The sequence below is a fragment of the Indicator indicator genome, chromosome 2 (assembly GCF_027791375.1).
Source record: "Indicator indicator isolate 239-I01 chromosome 2, UM_Iind_1.1, whole genome shotgun sequence".
Classification (NCBI taxonomy): Eukaryota; Metazoa; Chordata; class Aves; order Piciformes; family Indicatoridae; genus Indicator; species Indicator indicator.
The window spans coordinates 8,306,294-8,326,301 of record NC_072011.1 but is presented as its reverse complement, the minus strand read 5'-3'; the positions used below and the strand labels follow the sequence as shown (position 1 = coordinate 8,326,301).

At 38.4% G+C, this 20,008-nt stretch overlaps 1 protein-coding gene across 1 annotated transcript in view; it reads left to right on the top strand.

Annotated features, from left to right (window-relative positions):
• Positions 1-20,008, top strand: part of RNGTT (RNA guanylyltransferase and 5'-phosphatase) — a 172,788-nt gene that overhangs the window by 49,937 nt on the left and 102,843 nt on the right. The window contains exons 9-10 of the mRNA XM_054395501.1: positions 6,039-6,174; positions 12,956-13,027. Of these exons, the coding sequence (XP_054251476.1) occupies positions 6,039-6,174; positions 12,956-13,027 (208 nt within the window). The remainder of the gene's footprint in view (positions 1-6,038; positions 6,175-12,955; positions 13,028-20,008) is intronic.

Here is a 20,008-nt window from a genome sequence, read left to right as displayed (position 1 = left end):
ACAAAAAAGTTAAAAATGAAAGCTTAATAAATTCATTCTTCTAGTATATATTTTGGGCCCACCTGATGTGGAGTGCATGAACGCAGTATATATGGAGGCAAATGAACCTTTGTAACAGCTGCCTTTATTTAGGTATGTTAAAAATAATTGGTTTGTGAAGAGAAAATTTTTTTTCAAAATGGTATTTGGTGGTTGGCATTTTTAAAATTCTAAAGATTAAAGTTATAAATATTCTGGGAGGTGATACGGAGATCTGCTTGTCTAATGCCAAGAGCTGTAACTCTTTGCTAATGAAATTTTCATCCTATTTCCTGAGTTGTCATGTTAATGCTAATGTCCAATTAGAATTAATAACGGACCTTGCCTCGGGACCAGAAGTGGGTAAGAAGTAGCTTCGAATGAAACTTTAGATTTTAACATTTCTATGACTAGGTGCTTTATCTGCTTGTGACATTAATCTGTGTGGATACCATGACCCTTTTTTCACTTGTCAGGACCTCTGTTGCAACAGACACTGGCTGTTTTGTTGTGGTTGGATTGGCAGTTTGGAGAGATTATGTTTGTGACTCAGAGTTCTGTGCTTCTGTGTATAGTTACCAGAAGTGAACGAGCAATTCTGTTACTGCTCTTAATGCTGCTCCACTCTTGCTCTGTTATTCACTTGTCCTGAATTCAGATTGAGCCATCTGATACAGGACCATGTCATCTAGTGTACTTTGCATAGAATCTAATTCAATGGGGCCTGGTTACTAATTGGATCTTTTGGGTGCTTACACAATAGAGATAATTAGTAATAAATGTACAGCTGTAATAGCAAGTAGTGTTCACAGCATGCAGTATAATGCATGACACTTAAGCTCCTGTGTGCTGTTTTAGTTCCTGCTAAATGTGTTTGAGAAGTCATTGCTCTGCTTTCTTTGCCTATGTGGTGTTGCCCAGAAGTGCTCTCTCTGTTCTGATGTAGGTGCAAATACCTTAATTAACTTATTAAAGTATATCTGGCCAGGGCACATCCAAATAATATTCAGTAACGTACTGCTCAGCAGTCTGCAAGGTTTCTGCCAAGAAAGCTTCAAGTGTCATCTAGGTAAAACTTAAAACCTGACATTAGGCACATGAACTTAGGCTTTTAGAGTTAAACAAGCAAACAAACCAACCCAGCTGACCAACCAAACCCCCTCATTAATGAATAAATCTCATTTCACCAAAACCTTGGCATGGCTACACATCTCTCTTAGTTCTTGCACATTTTCAGTTATAACCTGTTCATAGAACACTTCTGATCATCAGTCCATTCTTGAATAAATGTCTTTTGTCTTAATGTTGGTAATAATTAGAATTTTTGACAAATTCTGTTGTTTGGACCACATTTAGAAGTTTTGCACTTTTCAGTAATTTATTAAGTTGGAGGGTGAAGAAATTTTTAGGCTTCCAGCTTAAAAAATCCAACCAAACAAAACCCTTTCAAAACAGGCATATGTGCATCAGTCTGATGTCTTTCTCATGCAGAGAACTTGTTCAGCTTCTAAGTTAGGCAAATACATTGTCATAAGACCCACCACAAACAGGTCTGCATTCAGGTAATTATTGTCCTCAGACCAAGCATTGTAAAAATACATGTTTGTTTGTTTATTTATTTTTTTCTTAAAAGTAAACAGATGCCAGCACTTGGCCTCATACAACTGACCTTGGCCTATCTATCCAGACCTTCCAGATCCCTCTGTAGAGCCTTCTTACCCTCAAGCAAATCAGTATTCTCTCATCACTTGGTGTTGTCGGTAGATGTACTGAGTGTTCACTCAATCCTTTCAGCCAGATCATTGATAAAGATACTAAATCAAACAAGCTCCAGCCTTGTGACTGGCCACCAAGTGGATTTAACTCCATTCACCACCACTGTTTGGGCCTGGTTATTCAGTTGGTTTTTTTACCTGGCAAAGTATATGTCCATCCAAGCTATGAACAGCTGGTAGCATTGATGCTGTGATTTGAAAAAGAAGGAATCTCACCACTAGTAGTTGGTGAGCTACCAGGTCAAGTAAATTTCCATAGATTTTTGTTTTGAGGTAAAGATCTAGACATATTAGTGGTGTGTTAGTTTAATGTTTGAATAATAGATTTTGATGACATCTGAACCTGTAAGTGTTTTGTGCGTCTGGGAGAAAAATGCTTTTTACTTTCTTTTTTTTTTTTTTTTAATCAAAGCAGTTGTAAGATCTTTTATTGTACCACATTTGTAATGATGTTGCAAATAAGGGTTTTTTTTAAGTGCTAGATCTTGCCGAGCATTAGATGCAGTTTTGTGATTCATACAATCACAGAATTGTCAGGGTTGGAAGGGACCTCAAGGATCATCCAGTTCCAAGCCCCCTACTGTGGGCAGGGACACCTCCCACCAGAGCAGGTTGCCCAGAGCCCCATCCAGCCTGGCCTTAAAAACTCCTGAAATGGGGCTTCTACCACCTCCCTGGGCAACCTGTTCCAGTGTCTCACCACCCTCATGATGAAGAACTTCTTCCTAACATCCAAACTGAACCTACCCACTTCTACCTTGATCCATTCCCCCTAGTCCTATCGCTACCTGACACCCTAAAAAGTCCCTCCCCAGCTTTCTTGTAAGCCCCCTTAAGATACTGGAAGGCCACAATAAGGTCTCGTTGGAGCCTTCTCCTCTCCACACTGGATATCCCACTCAGTCTGTCCTCATAGGAGAGGTGCTTCAGCCCTCTGATCATCGTCGTGCCCCTTCTTTGGACCCGTTCCAGCACGTCCAGATCTATCTTGTAATGGGGGCTCCAGACCTGGATGCAGTAAAGCAAATTACAAAGAAAGAACGTGCTTAAACCAGCAGTGAATATGGGAGTGCAGAGATAACCAATTAAGCTTACTTGTACAAGTAAAGGAATGTATGTGGTTTTTTTTTCTGTTACCTCTTCTTCTCTCCCCATAGTTTCTTTGTGAAGAAAAAAATCCAAAACCTACCCCAAAACAAACAAACCAAACCAAACAAGCACAACATGTGCTTTATAATTAGTTTTAGTTTTGAATGAATTTGCAGGGTTTGATAAATGAATGTTGTCTGTAGATACTTCTTGCTTCTGGAGAATTGGTGCCAAATTAGCTAGTTGAATGTATATTTAATTTTTTTTTCATGAAACATGCATCTTTCAGTTCTCCTAATGTAGCATTGATTTAATCCCCTCCCTTCTCCTTTTTTCTGCTCATACATGTTTGTTTGGGTATTTTCTTTTTTGCAACTTGTGGCCATTTGAGCCTAGGTGCCTTTAAGAGGGCCTCAGAATTAGGATGTCCAGGAGGTGTACTGGAAAGTGTAACCTCTGTATTTCTTCCTACAAATCCTGCATCCCTATAAATCTGGCTGTAAAGTTGTTTTCTTCCTCCTTGTGTCAGTGTGAGCTGAAATTTCCCCCCCACCGACAATAACCAGGCTAGCTCAGTCTGGAAGCAAATGCAAGCTGTATTTACAAAGCAGAATCTACAATCTATGATGAAATGCAATGAATATGTACAAATATACAAAATTCACAACATTTACACATATATACAATCAACAGAAAAGCACAACCAAGCTCCCTTTGCTTCCCCCCAAAGGGGACCCTTCCCAAAGGGGCCTCTCTCTCTCCCAGGAGCTTCCCCCCAGACCCCCCAGGACAGAAAGCAGAGTTAGTTAGAGCAGAAAGTTGTTAACTTAGCTGCCAAGGTCAGTGTGTTATCTTCAGCCAGAAGAGAAGAAGAAACAGCAGCCAGACAGCCCAGCAACTGCCCCCACTGCAGAATGCAGAGAGTGCAGAGTGCCCCACTCTGTTTTGGGTAATAGTTCTTAAACATTTCTATCTATCCAATGGAAGTGTTTAGAACAATCAGTATTTTGCTTTCTTACACCCAATAGTGACTTATTTACACTCTTTCACTTTCTCTGTTTGAACTTTGCAAGGAAAAATTAAAAAGCCAGTTTCAAACCATCACACTCCTTCTTCCCTCTCATGTCCTGTAGGAAGCACCTCTCATCTGCTGGTATTTTTACTGCATATTTATGGCCTAGGCATGGGGGGTGCAGTATGGCCTTGGTGGGTCTTGGGAAAGAAACAAAGCGGGGCAGTTTGGGCCTGACCATCCTGATACTAGCCTAGTGATTGGGGGAAAGAAAGAGCACTGGGGCTTATGGTAAACCCCAGGGTGGGGTAAGGAAGAGCACTGGGGTTTTGGTCTGAATTGGTTGGCCTGGTGTAAAGGGAGTTTGGTGTAAGGCGCTGGCTTAATGAGCTTGTGTGTTAAGCCAAGGCTATGCATTTCTTTGTATTTTATGCATGCTCACCACTATGTAGCTGTAGCAACCTAGTTTGTTGATAGCCTTTCCATTTAAGCTTTCCAATGCCATCCAATCCATTTGTGTAAGCATTGTTCTTTTGCCCCTTTTGGAGCAATAGAGCAATCTGTCCGCTCGTTAAACCACGACACAACTGGTACGTAGCATCTTAAAGTTACTGCAGTCTGGTGTGTGCAGAAAGGCTAATTAAGCTGATCTGTAGGGAGTTACGATTATAGTCATAATACTAGAAGAATGTATTTAAGCTGTATGGGTGGTACTGTGCTGCTATAGTCAGATCTACTGATTTCCTGATGCAAGATCTGTGTGGACAACAGGACAGCTGCCTGCATGGACTGTTCTCTTGCAGGCTTTCTGGGAGATGCATGATTCTGTAACAGCAAAAATCCTGTGGGCATTGCATGTAAGAGCAAATGATGAGTTTTAGAAAAGACTACTGATAGACTGTATTTTTCTTCATAACCAGAACTTCCCAATGAGAAATTGCTGAATTACTGAATCACACATAATGTTAGGGGGGTTGGAAGGGACCTGAAAACATCATTTGGTCCAAGCTCCTGGCCAGATCAGGATCACTTAGAGCAGACACTCAGGAACATATCCAGGCAGGTTTTGAAAGTCTCCAGAGGAGACTCCACAGCTTCTCTGGGCAGCCTGTTCCAGTGTTCTGGCAACCTCATAGTGAAAAAAAATTGCTTATGTGGAACCTCCTATGCTCAAGCTTACACCCATTGCACCTTGTCCTATCATTGGGCATTACTGAGCAGAGCCTGGCTCTGTCCTCCTGACCCTTGCCCTTCACATGTTTATAAACATTAATGAGGTCACCCTTCAGTCTCCTTTATGCCAGCTTTGTCTCTTGTATGCTTTGCATTGCTGTTATTCTGTTGTGTTTCCTGAGGGTAACAACTCAGGTGTCTTACACCTATCGTGCTATTTATTATCTCTTGGCTTTGTCTTTTTTTTTCCTTGTGTATAGAATGTTACCTGTATGAAGAAGTGTTCTGTGGGATTAGGTCTAAATGAATGATTTGAGCTCCCTGATACTGTCATAATGTAAAGAAAATTTTAGAAAATTCAGATGCCTGCAGCTGAACCAAGCTCATAAGTTGCTGATGGTAGTGTATTAAGGTTTGGGGTTTTCTTTGTGTATAATTGTGAGAGGAATGTACTGTGGCTGAATTTGTGTTTTAATGAAAAGTGGCCCTGTAGCTGCCTGCGACTTTGCAATATTGCGGTGTTAGACAACCACTGATAGACAATTTGATTGAAACTCTGCAGATCTATACCAGACAAAATTGTGGTCACTTAATAGAGAAAAGAGTAGAGTAAAACAAGTTTCAACTGAATCTAACTTTATTATCCTCCTGTGTTTCTTACCACATTAAAGCTTCTGTTATTTTCAATAGTTTTTCAAGCATCCTTTTATCTGGACACAACAAAATTCTTATATATATGTATGTATTCTGAACTCTGAAATACTGTCTTTGTGGTAATTGCATTGAACTAAATTATCTACTTTCCTGAAGCAGTAGGTTTAAAGTTTCAACTGTCAAAAATACCTTCTAAAATGCTTTTTTTTTATGAAGTCTATCATGATTTTTTTTTTTTTAGTACTTAATATAAATCAAAATAGTAGAGATTTAGAGGCTATACCTTGAAGTATAATATTTTAACATTGCTTTTGCAGGTACATGATGCTGATTGATGGCAAGAATGAAGTTTATATGATTGATAGAGACAATTCTATTTTTCATGTATCTAATCTGGAATTTCCATTTCGTAAAGATCTACGCACACATCTAACAAATACTCTTCTGGATGGGGTAAGGAGCGTGCTGTACAATTACTGTAACAATTTCAATCTCATTTGCTTTTGTTTAGAAACAGGGCCACGTTTTTAGGCCTGGATCAGTGAATCATGGGATTTCAAGAGTAATATATGTTCAGTTATTGGCTGAACGTGGGAATCATACTTCATAAGTCGTTTTTTATCTACAGAATAGCAGTGATGACTGCTCTGGGGGGAGCTGTTTGTCTTTGAAATAAAACAAGGTGTTGAGGTGGCAGTCTTTGAATATGTGATGAGGCTTGAAGAGAAGCTAAAGAAAATTATTGCAGAACGTCATCCCTTGTTAGAGCTTGGTCAGTTTGATCTTGTTAATGTCAATATTCTGAAATTTGATAACATTTTCATAATATTTTGATAGATTTTGTAGATATATGTTGTTGCTTGTCATATTTATTTTCAATTTCTCTAAATTATTGTCTGATTTAGAAATGGCTTAGTTATATTTGTTTTAAGACTAAAAAATTTCTAAGTTGCAATACTGATTTAAGTTACGGTAACTTGCTAGTAAAGTTTTCAAGCTAGTTGTAAAACAAGCTGTAAAATTCCTGTATTTGATGCTTGAAGGCTGGCCTGTACTGTTCTTGGTAAGCTTTTCAGAATAATAGCCACAAGAAAGGGCTATTTCTTTCCTGACCTTCCTGTATTACAGAAGCAAAAGAACTTCAGTAGCTCTTACATTGAATACCTGTGAGTGTAGATGGACACAGTTTCCTGCCATGTTACAGTAGCATTGGAGGCTCTCTTCATTTCTGTCACTCTTGCTGAAATGCTGAGTATCTGAGATGCTCTTCTGAACTGGTCTTCTGAAGCCTAATTCACCGTTCAGATACAGAGACCATATTGTCATTGTTAAATTTCTTTCCTTTCTCAGGCCTTTGTTGTCAGTGTCTTTTGTGAAATGTCACTTCTGTGAGTGATCTGTCTTCCTGAACACACATTTCCATGTGAAGTATGTATAAATTGCATCTGTGAGGATAATTATTGCAAAGAACAATGCACTGTCTCAGGGACAGAGGGGAAAATAATGGAATATTTTCCACCACCTCTGTTTCACTGAAAAATTCAGAGCATAATTCAAGAAATGCCCTGCTGTCAGCTCAAAAGTGGTTGCACAAGCTGTCATGTCTGGTAGGAGCCTCATCAGCCAGGCAGCTTCCTAATGACATACATAATAGTATTCTTAATAACATACATTAGGTTCCATAGTGCTGAGATAAAAAGCCTGGTACTATTTTGTTTTTCCACTGCTCTTTCTAAGGCTCTTAAGAAAGTAATGGCTTGCCAGTGTCCATATGGTGCAATCCTAGGTGTGCTTCAGGGAAAGTGCTGCTGCTCTTTGTGTGTTTCAAAACACAGTTTAGTAAGGGTGACAAATAGGTACGAGGTGGAAGACAGGGCTGCACACACATTGAGATACATGCATAAATGTGGCTGTGGGGCTTGGGAGTAGGGCTCTGATCTGGTGTGTTGTGTTTCCCAGATTTATAGTGTAGGTCTCTTAAGAATTGATGAAGTTCTCTCAGTTACACAAGTCGTGAACTGTAACTTAATTTATTGTTTTGTGAAAGTTTGTCTGTTGTAGTGCATTTTAGCATTGCACTTCATGAAGTTCAAAGGAAAATGATGTTAAATGAACAAGTGTTGCTTAAATGAAATACTTTGAGATAAAACTAAAAATTATCCTTTCAACGGATAAATACTTTTCATAGTACAGATTTCTAAATTTAAGTATGATCAATTCAAAAACCAATAGCTGTTGATAGAATATTTTTTTTTCAATTGAAATTCCTTTCAGCAAGTTTGAGAATAAAATTGTCTATTATTTGAAGCATCAGAACAGCTTTATTTTGCAATTGGGCTGTAACTGGAGCCTCTCCTATGAGGACAGGCTGAGGGAGTTGGGGTTGTTCAATTTGGAGAAGAGAAGGCTCCGAGGAGACCTTCTTGTGCCCTTCCAGTATCTGAAGGGGGCTACAAGAAAGCTGGAGAAGGACTTTTTAGGGTGTCAGGTAATGATAGGACTAGGGGGGATGGATCCAAGCTTGAGGAAGGGAGATTTAGGTTAGGTGTTAGGAAGAAATTCTTCACTGTAAGGGTGGTGAGACACTGGAACAGGTTGCCTAGGGAGGTGGTCGAAAACCCATCCCTGGAAGTTTTTAAGGCCAAGCTGGATGTGGCTCTGGGCAATCTGATCTAGTGGAGGATGTCCTTGCCCTCATGGTAGGAGTGTTGAAACTGGATGATCTTTGAGGTGCCTTCCAACCCTGACAATTCTGTGATTTGTTTAATGTCAATGCCAAATAATAATTTCCATGACTGTTCTTTTACTCTGGACATAGGTGTAATTTCTTTCTTTTTTAATCCATGGGAAGAAAAATTTGGCTTTTTTTGTGTTAACATATTTTGCTAATTAGTGTTGAGGTGCTGTTGTACTTAATTCTTTAATTACAGGTTGAAGTATTTCATATTTATTATCCTTAAAGTAGTTTTCTCTCAGAGAGTCAAAATTTAGAATAAGGTGGCCCAGTTTGTGTTCCATTACATTAATCTAGAAAGCATGAGAAAGAAGGGAAGACAAAACAGTGATCTTGGTGCCATGCAGCAAAACAATTTATTCTTTTAAGAATACATAAGATTAGGTAATTTCTCCTAACTTTATTTAGAATGACAGCATATATAAAAGTTTTATAAAAGCAATTTCCATGAATTCAGTGATCTATTAGCTTGCTTTAAGGCTTCTGGTGTAAGTTTTTCATGTGGTTGTCTTTGAAAATTTCAAGTGCATTTACAATTCACTTCAAGCTGAAATTACCTGCGAACAGTTCTTACTATGATCAGTTACATCTTGGGTGATGTGCTCATCTTCGGCTCTTCAGCTGTGATTGTTCTCCTGGTGTGGAAGAAAGTCTTCTGCAAAGCTTGTTAAAGATAATTTGAATATTACCTACAGATGACTGTATAATATTCCTTCAGAAGCCAAGTTTTTTTTCATCCTCCCTGCTATTTGAGGGAATACAGAGATTTTTGTTCAAATGTTTTGGCTGTCATGCAAGAAAACTAATTAGTTATTTCCAGGGACTTTCTTGGCATTCTGCTTAGCTTTGGAACAGCTGAGTAGAAAATGCAGAGGCATTCTTAGGCTGGAAATACTTTTTTACAATTTTAATGCAAATTTACATAAATTTTATTTGTGCATAAAATATTGTTCACACTTGAAGGCTTAGGAGGGCCAAGTACTCTAAAAATGGTGAGTGAGATTAAAATTGATTTGTGTTTTTGAATCAGTACAGACATCACTTGTTTGTAATCTCTCTCAGAAATGGCATCACTTTTTTGAGTTTGCAAAGGCAGGTACTTTGTGCAAAATAGATTTATTTTTTTTTTTTTAAGAGCTCTTTTCATTCCTGAGATACAGCAGTAAGTAAAATTGTGTTAAAGGTAAACAGACAAAGGAAAGACAAAGCACAGGAGGAAAGGCAACAACAAGCAGATGTGTGAATAGGTCTGATTCCATACTCCATGTCAATAAAAAATTCATTTTGCAAAAGGCTGGTAATATGAGATCTTTGGCTTTGTGATTAAATTTTGGATTATTTTAAGGCCAAGTTGCTTGCTATATAAGTGATTCAAGGGGGGGAAAAAAGTCCATGAGCTGTCTAGCATTGTTCTTTTGGTTCTTGTCCAGCTAAAAGCTCTTGGCACAGTTGCTGTTTCTAATATGCTGCAAGTCTATGCTCTGCAGCACCAGAAGATTAAGAAAAGATTAATACCAGCACAGTTTTGCCAGATTACATTGAAGAAATTGGCCATTGGACTTTGTTCTATGAGTCAAGCTCATACCTAACTAGCATCTAACGGGCAGGTGGTAAAGCAGTGGAAATTTGGAAACAGCGTAGTGGCTGTAAATCTGCATAGGATCTATAAAAGCAAATGCTTGGATGCAAGTGTGTTTTATAGATACTTTTGTGTTCTGTTATCATGCCATGGGAGTGGTTTTAGGTTTTAATTTTTTAGTTACCTAAAAATTATCTTAAATATGGTTTTAGAATGTGATATTACTGCTCAGATCAGAAGGAGTGAGTTTGAATGTGATCAGTTCTCAAGTACTGCATTTTCCCAACAGTCTCTGAACTTGCTTTTGAGGTCTATTCCCTGAGGTATTTTTCAATTTTCTTAATTTCAGGGAGAATTCTGAAACCAGACTGTTAATTAATGATGTGTTAGAGTATTTCTAACCTGAATCGTTCTGATCATCACTTCACAGCTTTTGCCTGATGAAATTGTGTTGGTGTAACTAATGGAGCAGTGAATGTTGTTGTCGTGATGGAGATGATCGGCACAAGAATTTGTCATCTCTACTTCTGAGGCATATTGTGCTATTGTTTATTTGCTCTGCTAGCTGGGATTTCAGTCAGGATGTAAAAGGAGAACAATAGGCAAGGAAGGAAGAAAAGAAGTAAAGATGTGAGGAAGAGACTAGTTTGACCAGTAATAGAGTCAAGAAGGTTAATACATGACTGAAGAATTAGAGAAAAAAAAATTCTTTATAATATTAATTCTGTGTTGAAACTGACTATTCCAGAGAAGGTTTAAAAATCATTCTTGGCTGTATTTTGTAATTATTCTGAAGTTGAATATCCAGAGATTCAGCTTTTGAAAACTGGGTAAAAATCTTGTAATGCCAGACACTGAGATGTTTTTCATATATAAATAATGGTAGCTTTGCCTCAAAGCTGAGGTTCTGAACGTGCACACTGAGGAAATGAGTCTTTAAGCCTTAGATACACATCCAGTTAAATGTATGTTAAAAATTTGTTTCTCCGGCTAATTACTTTAAAGAAATATGGTAGCATTCTTTTTTTTATTTTAAATTTTTTTTCTTTTTGCCTTGTTACCCATTTCTCCTGATTACTAATTATTATGAAGAATTCTGGGTGGGATTTTTCCCCCTTTTCCTTTTTTTTTTTTTTTTTTTTTTGGTCTTCTGTTTGTGTTACTGTTCCTCCCCCCAACATTATGTCTTTGTACACACTTCCAGGCTTGAACATTTCACCTTCTTTCTCTCTTAGGGTGGACCTACTCCATCTGTTCTTGCAGCTACTTAGAACATTTGTTAAAGCAGGCACTGCAATGTTGCATCTGCTGTTCTTTTGATAGCTCACCAGTATCTTACCTCAATATTGGAAAGTAGCAGAATAGCCTTTTGTTAAATCACTTCTGTTACGAAGGAATATTTTTAATTCATTCATTTTTATTTATTTCTTTGTTTCAAAGATTTGTGAGGTCACCTCAGTTAGTCATTCACAACACATTTGAAGGCTGCATTTGTCTGTGAAATCCTAATTTCCATCTCAGTATTGTGTTCACAGAAGATGAGATTCCAAAATACTAACTAGGCAACTTAAAGTTCCTAGTGGTTTTTGAGAAGAAATTTGTGTCTTCCTGTTTTACATGCCGCAGCCTTTGTGTTTTCTCTAAAACAAATTATGTTTTTTTACAACTGCCTGCTTATTTTCAAAGCCAAATGTAATTAAATACGAGGTACAGTTCAAGAAGCTTGGTATGTCTGCAGACTGAAAATCAGTCTTGCTTTATGATTTTTGTTTGGATTTACTTCGTAGAAGTTACAGTTTCTAAGAGAAATTAAAAGATTTGTTGAAACAGAAAAATGCTACTGACCTAGCAATAAACAAACTAAACAAAATTAATTTGAGTTGATGTAAGGTTCTCTTTTTGGGGTAATTCTTCAGGTCACAATTTTGTTTTCACCATTTGTCCAGTGGTCTTATCTTGTTTGTATAATTTTGTAAATTTAAATTTCATACTGGCAGCAAAAAATCCTTAGCCTAATGCAACTAACTTATTGCCCAAGACTTGGGAGGGAAGCAGGAAGAAGATTGATTGCATTTAGAGAAGTGAATATTTCAAAGTTGAGTGTGAAAAATGAATTGGTTGATTGTTACCATTTTCAATCATGACTAATATATGTGAAACTAAATATTCTTTATTAGTTTATCAAATAAATAATTCCTACTTGATATTAAAGGAAGCCTGTGTAACAGATGTAAGCAGCATCATGTAAGATATACATATTTGTATGTGCTGTTGAGTTTTGGAAGCACTTTTGTGTTTGGATGTTCATTGTTTAGAACAGGCTTTCTTCTAGCTGACATACTTTCAAGATGGTTTACCAGCAGAACTGGGAAGTTAATTAATTTCGTGTAATACAGATAGAATCTGGGATATTTCCATTTGAAGGAACCCTGCTGTTTAGTCACAATGCAACATTCAAGCAAATTGCAGTTGTCACTGCTGCCTAGGATGCTTTTAACATGAAAATATCCATCCTGAGCATAGAAAATGGATGTTAACACTTGTTCCTCACTTCTTGCTGCTACGCTTTCCAAAAATGCTTGGTTGATTTGGGATTGCAGTCCTTACTGAGGTTTCTAAAAGTTCATTATTCACTCAGAAGTAGTGATTTTGAAAGCTGTGGGGAAACCAACATATGAAAGTTGCCCATCAGAATGTGGAGCCTTAGTACAGCTTCCTGGCTTTGTATTGAATGCTTCATGAAAGACATTTGAGACCCTAATTATGTTTATAATCTTGCCCTATTTTAAAACCTTTTCATAATAAAGACGTTGCCAGTAGTTGATTGCATCATTCTTACAGGTACTTGCACTAAGTATACAAGTGTTGGCATTCTTCTGTATTCATGAAATAAATGAAAATGTCATTTTTTTTCTTTTAAGGAAATGATCATCGACAAGGTTAATGGACAAGTTGTCCCTCGGTACTTGATATATGACATTATTAAGTTTAATGTAAGTACTTTCAGTTTTATTGCTTTTACCATTAGTTATTGCATCTCATTTCTATTTTAACCTCATTTGTGTAAGTAAGAGCTTCAGAGTAAGTTTAAACACCAAAAATGTTTGGATATTTTGTAACTTGATAGCAAGTAATGCATCACATTTCAGATTGAAAACAGCCTTTTAAAAGGTGTTGATTTATTTTGACCTGCTCAAGAAAAGATGGTGGTTTGAAACAGTCAGCTAAACATTCTTAGAAGATTTCCCATTTCTAGAGCATGCTTGAAGTATCTCAGGCAAATAAATTGAAAAAGGATCGGGAAATCAGGCCATAAGTGCTACATTTATTACCAGAGCATCACAGTCCTTGTTAAGTTGCTCCATCATCTCTTTCTCAAATCTTAGAAACCATGCAACTAGTCCTCTATTAAGTCCTCAACAGCATGCTCTCCTGTTTACACTGGCTGTAGTAGGGAAAACAATTCATAAACAAATCTGTTGTGGAAGTTGTGAAAAGGGAGAGGCCTTTGTTGATAGCTAGGAATGAAGTTTTTGTGGTCACAAGAATGAGCTGGTTAAGTAGTACAGAAAAAAAGAAACTTTTTTCTTTAAAGCAGCTTTCAAATATGGTAAAGGTTTGAATGTCACCAAAGGACCTCTTATATGTTATCTTTTATAATTTTTTTCTTTTTAATTTCTTGTATTTTCCCCCCAAATGGCATGACATATGTGGGGTTTGGAGTTAGTCAGGGATCTTGTGGTAGTCTCTCCTGAAGCTTATTTGAAGAACTAACCTTGGCAATATGTTCCACTTGTTAGTCCTTATTACAGAAATCAATTTTCTAGTGATTCTTTGTTACATCTGAGGAAGAGCAAATGTCTTTCAGGAAGGATTATTTCAACAATATGTATCTTTTTAAAACTATTTACAATAATTAGGGAAACAGAAAGTATGTGCTGGATTTTGTGTTTCATTGGGATAGAGTTAATTTTCTTTGCAGTGGCTCATAGGGCCCTGTGTTTTAGATCTGTGAGCACAACAGTGCTGATAACACAGGGATGTGCTCATTGTTGCTGAGCAGTGCTTACATAGAGTGCTCACTCCAGTGAATAGGCTGTGGGTGCTCAGTGAGTTGGGAGGGGACACAACTGGGACAGCTGACCCTCACTGACCAGAGGGATACCTCATACTGTATGATGTCATGCTCATCAATAAAAGCTGAGAGAAGGAAAAAGAGTGATGACATTTTTCTTCCCAAGTAACCATTATGTGTGGTGGAGCCCTGCTTTCCTGGAAGTGGCTAAACACCTGCCTACTGATGGGAAGTTCTTTCTTGCTTGCATGTGCAGCTTTTGCTTTACCTATGAAACTGTTTTGATCTCAACCTACAAGTTCTTTTTATTTTTACCCTTGCAATTCTCTTCCCCCATCGTGTTCTGGAGGGAGTGAGCAAGAGGCTGTGTGAGGCATAGCTATCTACTGTAGTTAATCCTCAACAATATGTTAAATTTAGTCACTAGACCTGTGACAGACCACGGAAAAACACACTGGTATCTGCTAATGCTTCTGGAAAAAACACAAAAATACTGTTTCAGTGCTTCTAATAGAACAAACAGTATTAATAAACCACTGTGAATGAGTCAACTACTGTTGACTTTTCCAGACTTGAATAAAATACTATTGAGCTTGAGTAGGCTGCTCAGTGTAAGTGGAAATTGAAGATGTAGGCATGGTAGTAGTCACCAAAAAGGACTTTGGTGTTCTTGTAAGTGTAGTCAGTGTGACTCTGTGACTGTTGCTTTAAAAAGTAATAGTCTGTGGGGGTTGCATGTTAGATTAGGAATAAAAGCTTTTTATTAACTGACCTCAATTCTTGATCTTGATCTTTTCTTTAACCTTTTCTGAAAAGTAGGTGTTAGTTTCCTGGATCCCTCCTATCATTAGGACTTGCCAGTGGGCAAAAATTCCTTTTAGACTTCTGAAAAAATACAGTCTTCTACAACCACTTCTGTGTTCTCACTTTTCCTTTGCATTTTCTTACCTGTTCCTCTGTCTTTGATTTCATGTTTATTTACCTTGATGTCTTTCCTTGACTCTGCTCAAACTTTGTCTATCCTGCTGTTCACTGCTGTTACCCTCCCTTTGAAAAATAAATGTATGGTAAGAAGTGAACAGTCTCATTCTTCTCTCATTTTGGGATATACATAAAGTCTTCTAACAAAACAACACTTTTCAGAAGTTATCATTATTTTGGTGAAATATTTTTGAGGTGGAAGAGGAGGTAACCCTCAGTGAAGTGTCCAGGCTTAACATGAAGAATAATAGTGGATGAGAAGCTGGACATGAGCCAACAATGCACACTTGCAGCCCAGAGGGCCAATGGCATCCTGTGCTGCATCAAAAGAAGCATAGCCATCAGATGGAGAGAGGTGATTCTGCCCCTCTGCTCTGCTCTTGTGAGACCTCACCTGGAGTACTGTGTCCAGCTCTGGGTCTCTCAACACAGAAAGGATATGGACCTGCTGAGGTGGGTCCAGAAAAAAATCATCAGGGGCCTGGAGCATCTCTGCTATGAGGACAGGCTGAGGGAGCTTATCTAGGGGAGGATGCCTTGGCTCACTGTAGGGGGTTTGGACTAACTTAGATGACCTTGGGAGGTCCCTTCCAGCCCAAACCATTCTATGATTCTGTGAATGGCACTTGGCAAGCAGGAAAAAATGATCACAGGGTTGCTAGAAGATTGTTAAGGTATGGTAAAAGGCTATTTTTGAGCCGGGCTGTAAATGCTTTCAAGCTTGTTTGGGTTTTATTTTTTGTTGTTGTTTGTGTTTTAAATGCACTGGGAATGAGGGAGGAGTTAGCTGTTATGCAATACTATTTTGATGTCAAGGACAAATTAAGATCATGTTATCAGTATGAGTACAAGTGGGGCTTCAGCTGCAAGGAGGCAGTAGCAGTGGTCCTGCTACAGGGATTAAAAAGCACAACAGTTTTTTAGGTTAATTTTAGAAGCCTAATTACAAAAATGGGCACCCGAGAATGTTTGGCTTGGCAAGAAATGATCAACAGAGTCTTATCACCAAGAGAGGTAAATGTATTAAAAACTTGAAATTGGCAAGACAGGATAACTTCCTTCTTAAGTTGTCTAAGTTAGATTTGCATAAATTTTCCTAGCAGAGCTTCAAATCAAATAATTGCCCACAGCATCAATCCTGTTTAAAAAGAAAACATGCCCCCCCACCTTTCCAAAACAAACAACTCCCTCTCCTAATACAAACCCCAAATAACTTGACAGACTGCTATAAGAGGTGCTTCTTTTCCTCTTGAAAGTAGCTGTATCTTGTGAAGGTGAATCATAGAATCATAGAATGGTCTAGCTTGGAAGGGACCTCCAAAGGTCATCCAGTCCAACCCCCTCTGCGGTAAACAACTAGATCAGGTTGCCCAGAGCCTTGTTGAGCCTCACCTTGAATATCTCCAGGGATGGGGCCTCAACTACATCCCTGGGCAACCTGTTCCAGTGTTCCACTAATGGTGTGGTTACTGCATTTACTGTCAGTCATATGAATTATGAGATATTCAGCCTGTCGCCCATCTCATCTTCCACAGTGACTCACCATTCTCTGCTGTTAGAAATGTGACATTCCAGCTGGGAAAATGTGAAGACAAACCCTATTGATGAACAGTTTTGCTCAGGCAAACCTCATGTTTTAGTCAGGTGTGGTGAATTAGAGATGTTTTCAGCTGACCTTGTTCTCAGATGATCAGCCTGTTTTGCTAGCTAAGCATTACAAAGTTTTCTGGCTTTGTGAGAATGCTCCTTCTGAAGTCCAGAGTCTCTCTGTCTCTGGAGATATTCAAGACCTGCCCAGATGCATTCCTATGTGATCTGCTCTAGGTGATCCTTCTCTGACAGGGAGGTTGAACTGGATGATCTTTCGAGGCCCCCTCCAACCCCTAACATTCTGTGATTCTATGAAGTGTTGCATTCACAAACTCCACATTCAATCCCAAAGACTTCTGTGCATTACTAATACTGCTTGAGAATTTGTGTGTTAGAATGGGCAGCATCAACAGAAAAACACAGGTTAGTACTAAAATAAGGTAATCTATAGGTTTTTTTCAGAATGCACTATGTATTTATAGTAAGATACATGTTAACTTACGCTCTTCAGGATGACTGTAAACAGTACAATGAAAGCTGCTAAAGTGTACGAAGAATTGATGTTTAGATCACACCAAAATATTGTCATGTAATAAAAAATTTCCAGATGTCATTTGCTGTAGTATGACCTTGAATCGTTTTCAGTATATTTGGCCTGCAGTCCTTCAGAACTGCAGTGTATTCCGTTTTGGTGTTTATTTTAGTTCTTCATTATGTTGGTTTTAGGTAGGTGCATAGTGCTAAAATTCATGGTTGGAGGTGCAGCAGTTGAGACAGGGCAATTATTGCTGTTCCATGCTGTATTTCTCTGGCTTCTAACAAGGGGACATGTGGGACTGAAGACTGGTATCTGAACAAAGCCCAGAATGCTGAGCCTGGCTTCTCTGTGTCTGAGTTAAATAGCGTGACCACTGCTGCCTTTTATGAGCAGAAACTGTGAGAATGCATGTTTATTCTTAAAGCTGTATGCTTAAAGTTTTAGCCTAAAACCCAAAGATCCCAATTATAAATTCAATTATAAGCTCAATTTGTCCCTTGAGACTCTGGCATTTGAAAAGTTAAGTGTGGATTTGTGATTTAAGAGAAAGCAGTGGTCTGCTAGTAGTGGATCACCTGGGAGTAAAAGGAGCAGTTTTCATTTTATGTACAATACTGTGATTTTTTTGGGAGAACATTATGGAATCATAAAGCTGAATGTTTCAGTACATCACAGGATCTTTCTTGAAACTTAGTCATGATTTCATCTCAGCATCACCCAGAGGAGGTAAAGAAGTCAGCTTAAACAAGGTTGATGTGTTCATCATTAGGGAATGGTAACAAAAACTTGACAGGGAGTAGAGGCTGCAGAAACAAACAGAAGAGAATATCAAGGGAGAAAAATGAGAGAAAACAGATGGGCAAAACCCTACCTTTTACAAATTCTGCTCCACGTTGTTATCAGTGAGACTCACTGTTCCTACAGCAGCCTTCTATAAACTCTCAAAGGAACTGGAGAGAACAGACTGATTGAAATATGCAGTGTGTATTTGATTGTAGATGGCTACACAGGAAAAGCCTGAGGAAGAATGAAAAATAAAAATTGAATTTTACTGGTTTTGGGAGAGTCCTATACTGGAGTTCTTAGGGAAAACATGGAAATCTGTCTTGGCTGTCTCTTTCCAAGAATATTTTTGTACTCAGTTCTGGTACTTATTACCTATAGCTGCTGCAAAAGTCAGTCTTCAGGAGTGATGATGGTATCCTTTGGCTTTAAGTTAGCAAATGAGACAGCCATCTACAAGAAGGGCCAGAGGCAGATCCAGGGAACTATAGACCTGTCAGTCTGACCTTGCTGCCAGGAAAGGTTATGGAGCATATCTGAGTGCCATTAGGCAGCACATGCAGGACAACCAGGTGATCAGGCCCGGTCAGTGTGGGTTTATGAAAGGCAGGTTTCTGATGCTCTTTGTGGATGAAGGAAAGGCTGTGAATGTTGCTTATCCACACATTTGACACTGTGTGTCACGGTATCCTCCTGGAGAAACTGGCTGCTCATTGCTTGGGTGGGTGGATGCTTCACTGGATTAAAACACTGGCTGGATGGCCAGGTCCAAAGAGTGGTTGGTGGTGAACGGAGTTAAATCCAGTTGGCTGATGGTCACAGGTGGTGTTCCCCAGGGATCAAATGCTGGGGCCATGTCTCTTTAATATCTTTATCAATGATCTGGATGAGAGGATCAAGTGCAACCTCAGGAATTTTGCAGATGGCAGCAAGCTGGGTTGGAGTGTTGATCTGTTTGAGGGTAGGAAGGCTTTACAGAAAGACTTGGACAAGCTGGATCAGTGGGCCAAGATCGATGGCAGGAGGCTCAGCTAGGCCAAGTAACAAGCTCCTGCACTTGGATCACAACAATCCTATGCAACTCTATAGGCTTAGGGATTTGCTCTTCTGAGAAACATTATTTTGAGAAACTTTTTCTCGGATCATACTCAATCACTCTGCATAGATGTACAGACACTAAACTTAAGCAATTATTTTTTTTCCCCTGAGTTAAGTAATAAAAAGTAACACTGGCATAATATAGGATCTAATTAGAGCATTCTTAACAAAAACACTGAAGATGAATACTTTTCCTTTTCCTTTGCAACCCTGGCCTTTAAATTTTTCAACTCTAGCCAAGTTTTCATGAGACCAGATTGCAGTGGTAAGAATAGACTGAATTCTTGAAAAAGAATAATTATTTTAATGCTTAGAAAGGCAGTATAATTTTGATTAAATTTCATAATACTCTGTGCATTAAATGAAGTCAAGAGCACAATTACTTTGCTTGCCATTCTGCATTAAAAAAATTATGTAGATAGTAGATAAAATTTGTTATGTTAGACATATATGCTGATCATAAATTCTGCCCATGGCCAATGTGCTCATTGAATTAATGCATGATTTTTTTTTTTGTTTTAAGTCCCTGTAAAATATTAGCATGTCTGAATGTTCCTCTACAAACCTCATTTTAAAGTGATGTGGAGCTCACACTGCATGCTGTGTCTCATTTATTAGCCCAATAACCTTATTTAAAAAAATGTACTCTGAAAATTCTGAGGGCACAGTTCAGAGACACAAATGTTTAGTTGCATCTTTTCTGCTTACAGATGCACCTGGTTGCCAGTCACACGAATGCTCTTACGTCTGATTCTGAGATTATTTCTCAAATGGCACCACCTCAAAATGCAGATGTAAAATAATTTTGTTATTCATAGAATCTTAGATTCATTAAGGTTGGAAAAGACCTTTAAGATCATCGAGTCCAACTGTAACCCAGCTACCATGACCACTAAACTATATCCTACG